The sequence below is a fragment of the Dreissena polymorpha genome, chromosome 1, assembly GCF_020536995.1.
Source record: "Dreissena polymorpha isolate Duluth1 chromosome 1, UMN_Dpol_1.0, whole genome shotgun sequence".
In the NCBI taxonomy this organism is placed as follows: domain Eukaryota; kingdom Metazoa; phylum Mollusca; class Bivalvia; order Myida; family Dreissenidae; genus Dreissena; species Dreissena polymorpha.
In genome coordinates this window covers 61849003-61864716 of record NC_068355.1, presented here as the reverse complement: position 1 = coordinate 61864716, position 15714 = coordinate 61849003, and the positions used below count along the sequence as shown (strand labels likewise).

Below are 15714 nucleotides of genomic sequence, written 5' to 3'. Positions count from 1 at the left end.
GGTCAAGGTCACACTTTGAGTTCAAAGGTCAAAAATGGCCATAAATGAGCTTGTCCGAGCCATAACTATGTCGTTCATTGTCAGATTTTAAAATCATTTGGCACATTTGTTCACCATCATTGGACGGTGTGTCGCGCGAAATAATTACGTCGATATCTCCAAGGTCAAGGTCACACTTTGAGTTCAAAGGTAAAAAATAGCCATAAATGAGCTTGTCTGGGCTATAACTATGTCATTCATTATGATATTTTAAAATCATTTGGCACATTTGTTCACCATCATGGGACGGTGTGTCGCACAAAAGAATCACGTCAATATCTCCAATGTCAAGGTCGCCACGACTAAAAATAGATTTATTTTAAAACAAACTTACAAAGGGGGTTAATTTTGTTTGTTCATTTAAAAAGTTCAGTTTGAGTTGTCTCCCTTTATCAGATTTTTTTTCACAATGAAAACCTGGTTTTGTGACAATTTTGTCCCTTGTTTTATGTTTGAAATACCGTCCAACCATCGCACCCAAGAATCTCCCCCCATTTTTTTTTTTTTTTTTTTTTTAAGATCATCTCACAAATTACCACCACACCCTCACACTTTCCCCCCCCCCCCCCCCCCACCTTAACCCCCCCCCCCCCTCCCCAAATTTTTTTTTTTGAAACGGTTAAAAAACACAAATATTTATTATTTTATGTTTTAAATACTGTCCAAGAATCCCCCACCCCCCACTCCCCCCCCCCCCCCCCCCCCCCCCGATTTATTTATTTTTTTTGCATTTTTTTTTTGCATTTTTGGAAGATAATGTAATAAATGTCCACACCCCCACACTATACACCCCTCTTCACTCCACCCCTCCCTCCTTTGTGATTGAAAATGAGAGTCCCTTCACCTTTAACAAGAAAATAGATGAGCGGTCTGCACCCACAAGGCGGTGCTCTTGTTTTAACTTTGTTGCAATTCTGTTTGAAATTTAATGTCATCATGACATTGAACAGCTTGTTTGAAACTACTGTTGACACTCCCGAGTACCTACCGTCTATCTTTGTACTCACTGTCTTCTGACTAGTATTGATTTACAATGTAGTGTTATTGAACTTCACTAAGATAGAACTATTGGGGCTTCTTGAACACTACTTCACTAGAGATTAAAGGAGAAAATTCAAATAAAGATGAGTTTAATTGACTATGTGTGATTTGTAACTGCACTGGCTACCAGTATATTGCCAGTATTTGAGTGATTTGTAGCTGCACTGGCTACCAGTTTACTGCCAGTATTTGTGCTAAGAGCTGTTGAAACTATTAAATAAACCAATTGGTCATGCAGAATAATTATTCATGTTTGTTAATCAAAGTGAGTGTCATTATATAAAGATGTTAATCCTCTCTTCTAATCTAGTTATTTATATTCTTTATTAATTAACTTCAGCTTGATTGTATCAAAGGTCATTTCAGTGTTTTTCAGCTTATCTATTAGCCTTATGAGTCCATCTAAAAAGACGTAATCTATGGATTAAGGTGTTGTTGTTTTTTTTTATCCCACTTTTACAGCGAAATCGGTTTATTAAAGCCCCGTTTATTAAATTTCATCTATTATCAACGGCAAGGCTATAATCAATGGCACGAAATGACGTCATCAACTGCCGAACCGGGACTACTTTTTCCCACGCACCTCGTCACCTGTATTTGCCAAGTGCATTAATAATAAAAATAATAGTAGCAAAAAACGTGTTTTTTGTCATTTATTTTTATTAAAACCTCTAGTATTAGGTAAATTTAACACTATGCAAATAGGTTCTGTTGTTGTTGCTCCCCTTTGAAGAAGTCAGTTCGAGTTGCTCCCCTTTTACCTTAGAAAACAATCGTCTGGACCAAGAAATCCTGTGTTAATTTACAAGCTGTACTCGGATATGCGTCCATCTGATTTTTCTTCAAAGCATCTTTTCAACCTGGCAATACGCACAAATGACACTGCATCCCAGTGGTTCTTGCGTCAACAATTGGGTGTCAACAAGCTAGGTCAGATTCTGAAGGCCATGGCAAAAGACGCCGGCTTTCTCAAGCACAAGAGAATAACGAACCACTCAGTTCGCAAATTCCTGGTCCAAAAACTTCTAAATGCAAACATTCCACCAACTGAAACCATGGCCATAACAGGGCACAAAAATGTCCAGTCCATGACCAATTATTCCAACATATCTGTTGAACAGCAGCAAAAGTGTTCATTCTTGCTCAGTAAATGTAACAATCCAACAGATTCCTCTTGTTCACCTTCATGCACCGAAACTATGGCCGAAATGCAGCCTAGACAACCACTGTCTACCGTCAAACAAGTTGATCTTGATGTTCGTCCCACCCAGTCACTTCACCAGCAAATGTCTTTCTCTAGTTCGAACAACTTTGCCTCACAATTCTTTGGTGCCACTTTCAACATTCAAAATGTATACAATTAGCTTAAATCCAAGTAATCTTTGTTATTTCGTCACGAAATAACCACATATTATAACAAAGAAGCAAATATTGTGCACCTCGTGATCGACTTGATAGTTTGATATCGAAAGTGAATTGTGTGTGGTCTTAGGCTACGTTGTAAACAAATGTAGTTCCTTGTATATAACAACTTAATGTCATATTGATATCATAAAACTTTAAGATTTGCAATTCAATATGATTAAAATTGTAATTAATAACGCTCGACTCTTTGTTACAGAACGATATTCTGATTTAAAAAAAAGATTATTTGATCAGCGGTTATTTTTGGAACGCGGAGTAATACACTGACCTTGGTTACACTACAGTCATTATCAAAGTACGACAAACACTCATGAAAACTTATTTTGTTTAAATAAAAAAAGTTTACTGAATAAAAAGTGGGATAAATAGAATAATAGGTCAGTGTTGATTATAGATCAGGTTTATCATGCTCAGCACGAAAAACGAAAAAAGCTCTCGCCAAGGCTCGTGCTTTTTTGTTTTCTAAGCCTCGCATGATAAACCTGATTTTTAATCAACACTAACCTATTATTCTCTATATAGCAAATTGATTTCAACTTATATTTCACTTTTTATGTCCCCCACCACTATAGTGGGAGACATATTGTTTTTGCCCTGTCTGTTGGTTTGTTTGTTTGTGCAAACTTTAACATTTGCCATAACTTTTGCAATATTGAACATAGCAACTTCATATTTGGCATGCATGTGTATCTCATGGAGCTTCACATTTTGAGTGGTGAAAGGTCAAAGTCATCCTTCAAGGTCAAAGGTCAAATATATGGGGGCATAGTGTTTCACAAACACATGGCTTGTTCTTGTTAAATCTTTGTGAAGACATAAAATAATTATAAGTTAGATATGAATGAAAATGTACATCAACCTCATATGTAGAGGAGTAATTTAAGATATAATTTGGGCATTTCACCACTTTATACTTAGACTAATGTGTAAGAATAAAGAAACTTTTTGGAATATTCAAGAATTGTTGTGTGTTTTTTTTTCTTCTGGTGACATTGTCACCAGTTACAACCTACATATATATATTTAAACCGTGGAAGTACTTTTCTTGGTTTTTAGTATGTTCTTTATTCTTAATTATGCCTCCCTTCGAAGAAGAGGGGGTATATTGCTTTGCTCATGTCGGTCCGTCTGTCGGTATGTCGGTCTGTCGGTCGGTCCATCCATCAGGTGGTTGTTAGACAATTACTCAAGAACGCTTGGGCCTAGGATCATGAAACTTCATAGGTACATTGATCATGACTTGCAGATGACCCCTATTGATTTTGAGGTCACTAGGTCAAAGGTCAAGGTCACGGTGACCCGAAATAGTAAAATGGTTTTTGAATGATAACTCAAGAACGCATATGCCTAGAATCATGCAACTTCATGGGTAGATTGATTATGACTCGCAGATGACCCCTATTGATTTTGAGGTCACTTGGTCAAAGGTCAAGGTCACGGTGACCCGAAATAGTAAAATGGTTTCCGGATGATAACTCAAGAATGCATACGCCTAGGATCATGAAACTTCATGGGTAGATTGATCATGACTCGCAGATGACCCCTTTTGATTTTGAAGTCACTAGATCAAAGGTCAAGGTCACGGTGACTCGAAATAGTAAAATGGTTTTCGGATGATAACTCAAGAACGCATATGCCTAGGATCATGAAACTTCACAGGTAGATTGATCATGACTGGCAGATGACCCCTATTGATTTTGAGGTCACAAGGTCAAAGGTCAAGGTCACGGTGACCCGAAATAGTAAAATGATTTTCGGATGATAACTCAAAAACGCTTTTGCCTAGGATCATGACACTTCATAGGTACATTGATCGTGACTCGCAGATGACGCCTATTGATTTTCAGGTCACTAGGTCAAAGGTCAAGGTCACAGTGACAAAAAACGTATTCACGCAATGGCTGCCACTACAACGGACAGCCCATATCGGGGGGGCATGCATGTTTTTCAAACAGCCCTTGTTCTAAGTATAGATTAATGAATATGAGCTCAGATTTACCCATCAATAACATAGGTTTATTTTGTTACATATAAGTCCCTAAATTCTGCCCAACTACCCCCCCCCCCCCCCCTTAGTGCATCTATTCCAAAGAATACGGTACATATTTAAGGACATGAACATTATGACAGCATTAAAGTACCTCATTCATAAGTTAACCAATGAACAATATTATCCAAATGTTGCATCCAAACATTATTGGGCCCTTGAGAATTTCATCTGTGCAATTACTTGCTTAATTAGTCATGTGCTTTATCCCTTTTATTGTAATTTAGTTTCTGATAAATCCATTCATTTACAGGTGTTTGTTAAAAATACATAGGAGTACTCCATTTCAGTTTATTGGTAACATTGAGGAAGGTATTAAAGAACATTAAAAACAGATGAAAACTTCTCTTTGACAGCAATTTAGCAACTGTGAATGCTTATACTCAGTCATTTGAGCAACCTTTTATCCATCCTCAAGTAATGAGCTTCCCAAATGCCCAAAGGATATATGTGAGTTTAAGAAAAATATATTAAACAATATTCTTTTGATAAAAGTTTTTTCGATTTTATTGTGTTTAGATTCTCCTGATTTTGCTTTAGTCTTTGACTGTAATTTTGGATGCTGCATGGGACTAACATGTATCTGGAAATAGTGTCCTTTTCTGTGCCATGTGAACAATACAGGCTACTTAGTGTTACGACAATGCTGTCAGGAAAGCTTTAATATGTGCATAAAGTTTAAAGTAAACAGACTGAAATGTGTATTAGTGAATTAAGTAATGACCTCTTTAGTCCTTTTCAAATCATACACACGTTTTTAATCATAAAGGAAAATGGCCACATTTTTTGGATGAGGGTACATGTATTTAAAGGCTGTTGTTAGTTATTTGTAAATTAGTATGTGTACTTAGTATCGGTAAAAAAATCTATCCAGCAATTGTTAGTTTATAACACATAATAGGACTGAAAATACTGTTGAATATATTGTAAAAATTACCAATAAACAAAATATCAACACAATTAACATTTGCTTCATCTTCAATAATTTTAATTATAAAAATATATATAATGCGTAATTGTAAACTATCTTGTAAACTATATTGAATGTTGTTTTTTTTCAGAAAATCAATTACTCATTTAATCCCTCCATTTAATAATCAATATATTTTTAGGTCACATCAAATTGTGAATGTTCATTGCAAATAATTAAAATCCTCAACAATATGTAACATTAGTTGCTAAGTTTGTTTTTGGTTTTTGTTTGATCAAGAAAATAAATATATTGGGTCTTTGCCTTGTTATAAAAGGAATGTCAATTCACTGACTATTTGCTTTATTCAATTTGTCCACTTCCGAGGACTTTCACTTAACCCTTTACCATTTAGATACGTATTTGTAGTCCCTTAGAAAGTTAAATTTTATTAAAGACCTTTTTAACTCGATTCAAGTGTTAAAAGCCTAATTTCCTACTCGTACTTAGATGAGCAGAAAACTACAAAAAACCTGAACAGACTGCGAGTTACTTAGCTTCTGAGTGGGAAAGGGTTAAATAAATTGAAAATCAGTTGAACTGATAAGAAAATTGATTCCTAGAGATTTCTCATTTGTTGTTAGGTTGTATTGTTAAACAAAGTTTGCTGAGTTCTTATGGTTTTGAGGGTTGAACTTAAAACTGCTGAAGTATAAGGAAATATTCTGTTTGCGGGCTTAACAGTTACTGTTGAAAATATCGTTAAAATGAAAAGTTCTAATGAAGACAAAATTAATTTCCTAGTATATTTACTCTGGATATTGAATTATAGAATTCCACTTTGTTCCACATGTAAAATCCTTGTCGAACTTTGTTGAAAGACCTAAAGGCATGTGCAAACAGAGCGGATGATGGGATAGATGACAGAGCCTACTTAAAGTATACAGCTTAGTGAGGTGATTTCATGGAGAAACCTTCAATTGATTATTGTTTTCTGCCGTTAATTTTAATAAAATGAAGAAACCGTAATATGACAAAAATCCTACTACTAACTTAATGTGAAATGTTAGTTGCTGAAAGGTTTGTAAAGTTGTTTCATGGAAAAACCCTCTCCAGAAAGTTACTGTTATATAACTTTTAAAGGAATTAAATAACTTGTTTTGGAATGAGACTTTTGACATAATGAATGGGAAATGTGAAGTGATTTTGTTTAGTGTTTATTTGGTGTTAGTTGCAAAGGAACACAGATCTTGTTGAGAAAGAACATTTACAGTTGTCTTCTTGTGAATTAAGGTGGAACAAAATGTGTTTTGAATGTTCGAATGTTTAAGTGAAGATAAATCATGAGCAGGAGCAGATGATCTTTTATGCTCTTTGCATATAATGTTCAGGTGAAAAGTATTGAGTTTCTTGAAAGCTCTGAATAAACATAATTTATAAAGTTTTTATTGTTGTTGATAATATATGTATCAATTAAATGTTAACAAATAAAATTAAAGCCCATTATCTAGCAGATGTCAGGGTAGAGAACTTATCTATTCTTAAAAATACTTTTGAAAAATGTGGACTGAAAAGGGATTAAATTCAGACAATAAAAGATGCATGTGGAGTTTTAAACTGCGCGTTTAAAGTAAAGTGGATGCAAAACTTGCTAAAATGCATGTGAGGCCAGCTTTAGAATTTGTTAAGCCTATTTTACGGATGGGACTGATTTTGTGCAATTGTGAACAAGATTTGCTTTGATTTGCAAAATAATAAGCATAGAGACTGCTGTGTGTGTCATTAGCGACAGAATTATTTCATTTCCATATGATGGAGTCGTATTTCGGACAGGCTGCATTTAGAGCCTCCTTGAGGAGTCCAAGAATTTTGAGCATAGACAGGAGTAAGGTAGAAATTACATGCATTTGGTATAAATATGTTAGTTTGTTATGGTTTTTAAGCAGGCAGTGGCGTGTTATTGCCTTACCTGTTTGTCTGATATGTTTAACAGCATTGAGTTTACATGGGCGTGAAACAAATTTGCGCCGTTATTGTATGTGTCATACTCCATGCCCTTCCATCCAAAAGTCTTTTATGATCAAATAGACTTTTGATCTGGATAGGATAAAAGTTCATTTGCTGCATCCCTGTATGTTTGACTTGCACTTATTTTGCAAGGTTGTTCTTCTTCCGTGAATTATCGCCCTTTATTAAAAAAAGAAGACATTTTCTGATGAGTTTTCATCTCAGGATTTGATGAATTTGTAATAAACAGTATTATTGTAATTTTCTTTAATCAAAAACATTTTAAATAAACGGCAGCAATAGTGAGTGTTATTATGTGATTTCATCACAAATCACTTCCCGAGTATGTCAATTCAGTTTGAATATAAATCATTCAACATTTAACATCACTTTTTTAATAAATGCAAATGAATTAAGCTTATTTATAATAAATCGAAATAATGTTCAAACAATCCTTTCTCCTAATGGCATGTTTTGGCTTAAGGAAAACACTCATTATTGGTTTTCATTTTGTAATTTGATGAATTTGTATAATACAGTATTCATATAGGGTGATAATGCACATGATAATGTCATGTTGATCTGATTTTTCAGGAAGTTAATTGCCTTGTGATAATGCACAATTATATATATTATAGTAAATTGTTTTTGGCCTGTCTGTCTGTCTGTCTATCATTGTATGTGTCTGTCTTTGTGTCTGTCACAAAGCTTTAACCTTAATGTCATAACTTTTGCAATATTGACGATAGCAACTTGATATTCATGGCAAGCATTTGTATCTCATGGAGCTGCACATTTTGAGTGGTGAAAGGTCAAGGTAATTCTTCAAGGTCGAAAGCCAAATATATGGCTTCAAAGCGGCGCAGTAGGGGGAATTTTGTTTCACAAACACAGCTCTTGTTCTTCTTGTGATTTGAGAGGTCACAGTTATAGGGTTGTCCGGGAGGAAGAAGTAATACATGTTTGTTATTTACATGATAATGTTAGACATAACATGTCAGGCATAATGAGCATTGACTAATGTTTTCATATTATTTGTATATGCATCAGTGTATTTTTAGTTTAAATTCGGGGCCGTTAATTGAACCCATTCCCAATTGGAAAAGTAGACATTTTCCTCAAATGGGACCTTAAAATTCCTAATGTAATGTTTCCAATAAAACATTCTCAATTTCGAAGCATTTATTTGAAGACAAAAACAACACTTAATTCAAAAAATTTGTCAAAACGCCAAACTTTTTCCCAATCCAATAGGACCTGGTACCATTTTTGACATGGTGAAAAAACACTGTGATACATAATTTTCTCTATAATTGCTTGAAAGCTTAGCATTTAAGTAAGAAAGCTCTCTTAAAGTAATGAAAAAAAGTTGACCTTCTTAATTCATGAAAAGTTGTTGAAAAATCTTTCACCTTGAAAGCCATAACTTTGATCCCTTACAAAGTAACTCATTATTTCTACCATTTATTCCCTGCCACTTGAAGAGTTGTGAAAGGTTTTTCAGTGCGAGACATAAGGAACTAATGCTCTGACTTTAATTAAGCTCTCAAGTGTCCTTATACGGTGAATGATGATGTGCATATTGTCAGGTAGTTGCGCTGCGATGACTTAATGTAAATTTATTGCCCTTTATTTATGGGTATTTTACTTTTGGGTATTATTGCCCACTAATAATGGCAGTTATTAAGGTTGGGCCTGGGTACCCATTTTGAGATAATGTTTTAAAACACTATTGGCAGTTAATTATTTTCTTAATTGAACTAATTTAGGGTCGTTAATCATGCATGCCACCTCTTTTTTGAGATGCATTAATTAATAAATGAGAAAATGCTACTTCCGAGGTGGCACTCGGGCCCAGATGATTTAAAATTTAACAGATAATTTTACAGGGTGATTAGGTTTAATATGTTTTACAACACATTTCGCATTATTTTTTTAATCGGCCAATGTATTGCGATTCAGTGATTATAAATTCATCTAAAAATGTACAGAAACATACAATCACACCCATTCAGAAATGTAAGGACCTTAATAAGTTTTCGCATGGTAGAATTCGATAAAGCAAATCGATGTCTTTTGCCTATGTGACGAGCAAATTCCCAGCCAATCATTACATAAAAGGATTGTTTTGAACCTGTACATGTAAATGCATGCGCAAAAGCATCGGCTTCTAACAGATCTAATGGATAAATTTGCATTTTTAAAAAAGATATGGAGCCAATGCAAGGAGGTGGCGCTCAGATTAGGAGGTGGCGCCAATGCACATTTTTATCTATTTTAATGTGAAATGTTTTATGTAATGGTTTCTATTATGTTTACAGGACTTACATTATTTTTTGTTAGTTGACTACTTCAGCACATTTGAGTTGTGTTCTTATTTAATTAGAAAAAGTAGTTTTCTAATAATGTCTTGATGGATTTAAGCTTTCGCCTTTGTTAAATAACAACATTTAACATGTATTATACAAAAAAGTTCAATTAAAAAGACCGAGCTATCTTCCTTTTTTTTGAGTTGATAGTGGGAAAAACAACATATATGAGCCTAATTAAGATTCATTGACCTTGGCCTTTTAGTAAATTAATCATTTGGATTAAGGGCCACAAATCATCGTTTCAAGAACTATCTTATTTATTTCGTGGATTATCATACTGTATACAAATATTGCCATCTATGAATTATTTTGATAATGTTGAACATTTAAGTGATTGGTTTTATTGAGTTTTACACATTTTTGGTATATATTGTACAATATTTTTTATTCATGTTGGTGACTTCTTCATTGAGTTGATAATTTATGTATTTAAAAACATACATCTTATTTATTATAGATTGTGTTTATGTTCTGTAAAGATTTGGGCCTTCGTAAGTATGTTGAAAATAAATTTAATATAACCAATTACATTATCTATCAAATGTACGTAATGTGATAATGTCATAGCAATACGACTGTCAATTGATACATCCTACATTGGCGCCACCTTTTATCATTAGCGCCATCTCCTCAGCATTGGCTCCATCTCTTTTGGAAAAAATGCAAAATAATCTACTATGTGGGCAAGAAGCCAATATTTTTGTGCATGCAGCATCTAATGTATGTTGTACGCAAGCGTTTGATGCTGTTAGCAATTTAATTGGGTGGAAATTGTCTCATCACACAGGAAAAACTCATCAAAATGCTTTTTTAAATTCCACCATGCCACAACTTAAAGGTTCTCACGTTTTTAAATGGGTTGAGAATTATGTTTCTGTACATTTTTAGGATGAATTAATCTTTGCTGAATCACACAACATTGCCTGATTTTAAAATTAATGCTAAATGTGTTGAAAAAACATATACAACCTAATCACCCTATCTAATTATCCATGAAATTTCAAGACATGCGGGCCTCAGAGCGCCACCTCGAAAGTTGCATTTGGCTCATTTATTTATGCATCTAAAAAAAGAGGTGGCGCGTGTGATAAACGGCTGTGTAATTTATTATTTGTCATTGTTAGTTCAGTTATGTTGTTGGTTAACTGAGCAAATATTCTTAAGAAGTGAAGCTAAAGATCTGTTGACTTGGGGTATTAATTATTTACATATTTTGTTCCAATATTTCGATTGATCTTGAATATAACCTAGATGTATTAGAAACAACCTTCAATGATACAGCTTATCAAAGTATTAAATGTGCTATTGGTTTAAGAAAACGTCCCTAACAGGACACAAGATTTATCCGTGTGTCAAATGTTTAGTGTAAACAGTAGCTGAATTATGGATCAAAACACTGTTCTAAAAAGAAATGTATGAGCGTAAATCAGATTGTAGTAAATGAGCTATTGGAGAAATAATAAAGCCTAACATTCATCATGCCATTTATCATTTAACTAACATTCTTGTGACATATTAAATTTGCTTATTACAATTGTAATGATATAATATCAATAGTTATGGTGCGTTTGACAGGGAAAATTGATTTGCTGTCTTAAACCAAAAACTTTTTTTATAAACAGCCCCGGCGAAATGTTGTTCATGATTTCATGAACACTTCAAGCCAATCAAGAACTGTTCATGAACAGTTCTGAAAAAGTTCCTTCGCTTGGTTCATGAACTTTTGGACATGAACTGTTCTTAAGACATGTTCATGAACTGTTTATGAATTATTGTTGAACATTTCAAAGTTCATGAACAGTTCTTCATCTAACCATAAATACTTAGTGATGAACATTTCATGCACAAGTATTTCTAATGACTTTTCTGAGACAGACTTTAAGGATCCATCATGAATAATTCATGAATTCCTTTGTGCTAGATGTTTCATACATATTTTTGAAAGTAATATTGAAATGTCTAGCATACAAATCTTGTAGATTTGTGAAACCTGTGAAGTTAGTATGAATATGCATAGTACTTTCACCACTGTAAGTTAGTGTTCTTGACCTGTTCTAGAGAATTTTAAGAACATTTGTAAAAGAACTGTTCAAGAACTGCCTTCAGGAACACTTCAATAACTTTTTAAGGACTTTTCCTGTTCTTGAATTATTCTTAAACTATTCTTGAACACTTTAAGAACTTTTTTGAACAACATGTTTCCTTCTGATGTTCTTAAACAGGTCTACACAATGTTTTTGAACGTATGATGGACTTTTTAAGAATCCAATATGTTCTTAAAAGGATCTGTCATTGTTCTTGGAAGACTTAAAAGACAAGTTTAAGAACGTTTTAAGGACATCTTATTTCATGAACAGTTTAAGATGATATCAAGAACTCAATGTACATTGCATTGCTGTTTTTACAAAGAAAGAATATTGTGTACACAGGAAGTTGAAACGGAAGGCACATGGTTTATGTTATATTTGAAAATGTAAGTCTTTAATAAATTACCGGCTGAACTGATCAGCCATTGGTTCCATTTCAAGTTCTTTGGCACTGTAAGTGTAACCATTTCAGGGAAACCATTGATTAGTAAATGATTCTTTAACTGAAAATGAGACTATTCATAATCTTTTCAATACATGAATTATTCATGAACATACAGTGCAAAGTTGTATTATGAAATTTAAAGAGTATTATCAAACCACTTGTATCTCAGTTATTAGTGTTATATTTAAATTATTGTTATATGTTGCTATCAATATGTTAAGTGCTAATACAAGACTTGTTTCTTCTTACCCTGACCTGTTTGTTGAGCTTTAGTAACACTTATGATAACCTTTGCATAAATTGACAAATTCTTGTTCATGAATAGTTCATGAACACTTCATGCCACCTCAGTTCATGAACTCTTGAAGAACTATGGTTCATGAACTATTCACTTACAGTTCGTGAACAGAAAATGAGCCATTGAAAAATAGAAGGAAAATGTTCATGAACTGTTCATGAACAGCAAAACCCTGAAGAATTTTTCAAGAATTGTGTTGTTCATGAACTGTTCAAGAACACTTCATGCCATTGATGTTCATGAATAGTTCATGAACATTTCATGCCATAATGGTTCAAGAATAGTTCATGAACACTTCATGCCACACCGGTTCAAGAATAGTTCATGAACACTTCATGCCTTTAGGTTTCAAGAATATTTCATGAACACGTCATGCCATTAGTGTTCATGAACAGTTCATGAACTAAAATTTCAAGAACTTTTCACAGACGTGGCTCATTTTCTGTTCACGAACTATTCGTGAACAATTCATGAACTCAGTTCATGAACAGTTCATGAACTGTTCACGAATTATTCGTGAACTGCAGAACAACATTTCGCAGGGGAGGAGCCTATTGTGAGCGTTATTATGTGAATTCATCACAAATCACTTCCCGAGTATGTCAATTCAGCTTGAACAATTGATATCACTTCTTTTATCAATGCCAATGAACTAAGCTTGTTTATGACCAATTGAAATAATGTTCAAACAACCCATTCTCCAAATGGCATGTTTTGACTTAATGAAAACACTCACTATTGGTTTTTAGGTTTCATTTCAAACATGGAAGCTGGTTGATGAATGGTGTCGCGGTCCATTGTTGGTGTCCACTCTCAGCACTTAACCCTTTTCATGCTGGGAAATTTTTCGTCTGCTAAAATGTTGTCTGCTGAATTTCTAAAATTAGCATTTTCTTCATTTTTTTTCAAAGAATACTATAAGAACAGCAAACAGTTTGGATCCAGATGAGACGCCACGTTCTTTGGCGTCTCGTCTGGATCCAAACTGTTTGCAAAGGCCTTCAAAATTCGGTTCCTGGGCACTGAAAGAGTTAAAAGCTCATGAATTGCACTCAAATGAGCCTTGTTCTTGTTATATTTTGAATAGTATAGTCCTCCAGTTGTAATAATTTGAGCCCCGCCCCGGTAAAACTGGGCTTAAAACATGTTTGTAAAGTAGTCCACACAGGCTTATCAGGGATGGCACTTTTCATCTAAACTGGATTTTTTGTTTAGAATTGACTTAATCATGCAAAATCATTTACAAATTTGGCTATGATTGCTTTTTTTAGCGTATAATTTTATGATCAAATTACCATTGTGTACCTCGGTCCTTTGGACCAATTTTCAAGCGCCTTTTCTTGGCATTTTGTTTTAAGCGAACCAATATAAGGGAGGTAACTGCTTACTAGGCAAGGGCCTTTACAAGGGCCTTTTCACAGATGCTTAGTTATCGGCAATGAGCCTTTGGTTTGCACTGTGTGCAAACGACTGGGTGGAGTTACGACATAGCAATACTACACACTTAAAAGTGGTTATTGGAGAACACACTGGTCACCTGTCGACACCAGTCACTTTTGCCATTTCCATTGACTGACTGCTGTTTTCAGTTATGACTGTTTCTGGGCTTTTCCAATTAAGACCAAGTAGTTCAGATTTTCCAACTTTGTATACAGTTCCAAACAATGGCATACGTTGTGTTTCCAGAATTTTTAAACATCAATAATGGCAACAGTATTTTGTTGGATCATCGGATTAGTTATCAGCAGGGCAAGATGATGGTGATTTTTAACTTTCCTTATATCTGGATAGTATATTGTTATGCCACAGAATCAGACAAATTGAATTCCCTGGGCTAGCAATCTTACTGACGCCGATTGTTATTTTACCACTTGTACATGTAATTTTGACCCTACTTATAAAATGCATGTACACATTGTAGCAAATTCTGTACCATTTTTAGACCACCGATGTATGAGTGGGTAGACATATGACTGAGTTTTATGGTAATGCGATTCTGTTTAAAATTTAATATCATCATTACATTGAACAGCTTGTTTGAAACAAATGTTGACACTCCTATGTACCGTCTGTTTTTGTAGTCAGTCTGTCTTCTAATTGGTATGATTTACAAGGTAGTGTTATTGGTCTTTGAAATATAGAACTATTGGGCATTTTCACTGTACTTCTCAAGAGATTAAAAGGGGGGAATCAAATAAAGATGACTTTAATTGACTATGTCTGAGTTATTACCTTACAGGCTGCCTGTATACTATCAGTATTTGGGCTAAGAGATGTCATTTGGAAAATGTTGAAACTATTGAATGGTCAATTTGGTCATGAAATAATTGATCATAATAATTGGGAATCAAATTTAGTCTCATTATACAGAACTGATTACAAAATAATTGTATAGAGGTAATCCTCTTCAATGTTATCTAGCCATTTAAAAATTGGGAATAATTAAATTCATTTTGATTGTTTCAAATGCCATTGAAGCCCTTTTCAGCTGATCTTATCTCTGATCCAACCACATTGGATTGGCCCTTGAGAATTTTATCATTGCAATTACTTGCTTAATTATGGATGTTAAAAGGGGCCTTTTTGCAGATGTTGGCATGTATTGAAGTTTGTCATTAAATGCTTTATATTGATAAATGTCAACATTGGATCTAAAAAGCTCCAGTAAAAATCAAGAATACAATTTAAAAAAAAGTAACCCAGCTTGAACTGGGCTCGAACAACTGACCCCTGGAGTCCTGGGGTAAGTCTACCACTAAGACCACTCTGCCATCCGTTCTCAAACGATGACCGATGTATTTTATACTTTATATAAGCAGTCCTCGTAGTATCACAAAATATAACGACAACAACAGAACTCTCCAAATTATTAACGCTAACTAATTTTCAGATTTTTAAATCGTCAAAAGATGCATATAATGGATGTTTTAGATCATGGTAAGTGTTCAGTATTACTGTTTCCTCACAAATATCATAACTGCAACGAAAATGTGCAAATCTGAAACAACTTGTTTTAATTTTGTCAATTTAGCATACTGTAAAA

General features: G+C 34.1%; 1 protein-coding gene across 6 annotated transcripts in view; it reads left to right on the top strand.

Moving 5' to 3' along the window:
* The window catches only part of LOC127831629 (leucine-rich repeat-containing protein 74B-like), a 118812-nt gene that overhangs the window by 51823 nt on the left and 51275 nt on the right, over positions 1–15714 (top strand). Inside the window, exon 1 of one of the 6 annotated variants that reach the window (XM_052356651.1) lies at positions 6144–7352. The exons of the other annotated variants lie outside the window; for them this stretch is intronic. Coding sequence (XP_052212611.1) covers positions 7272–7352 — 81 coding nt within the window. The 5' untranslated portion in view covers positions 6144–7271. Of the gene's footprint in view, positions 1–6143; positions 7353–15714 lie in introns of those variants that run through there. 6 annotated transcript variants of the gene reach the window in all.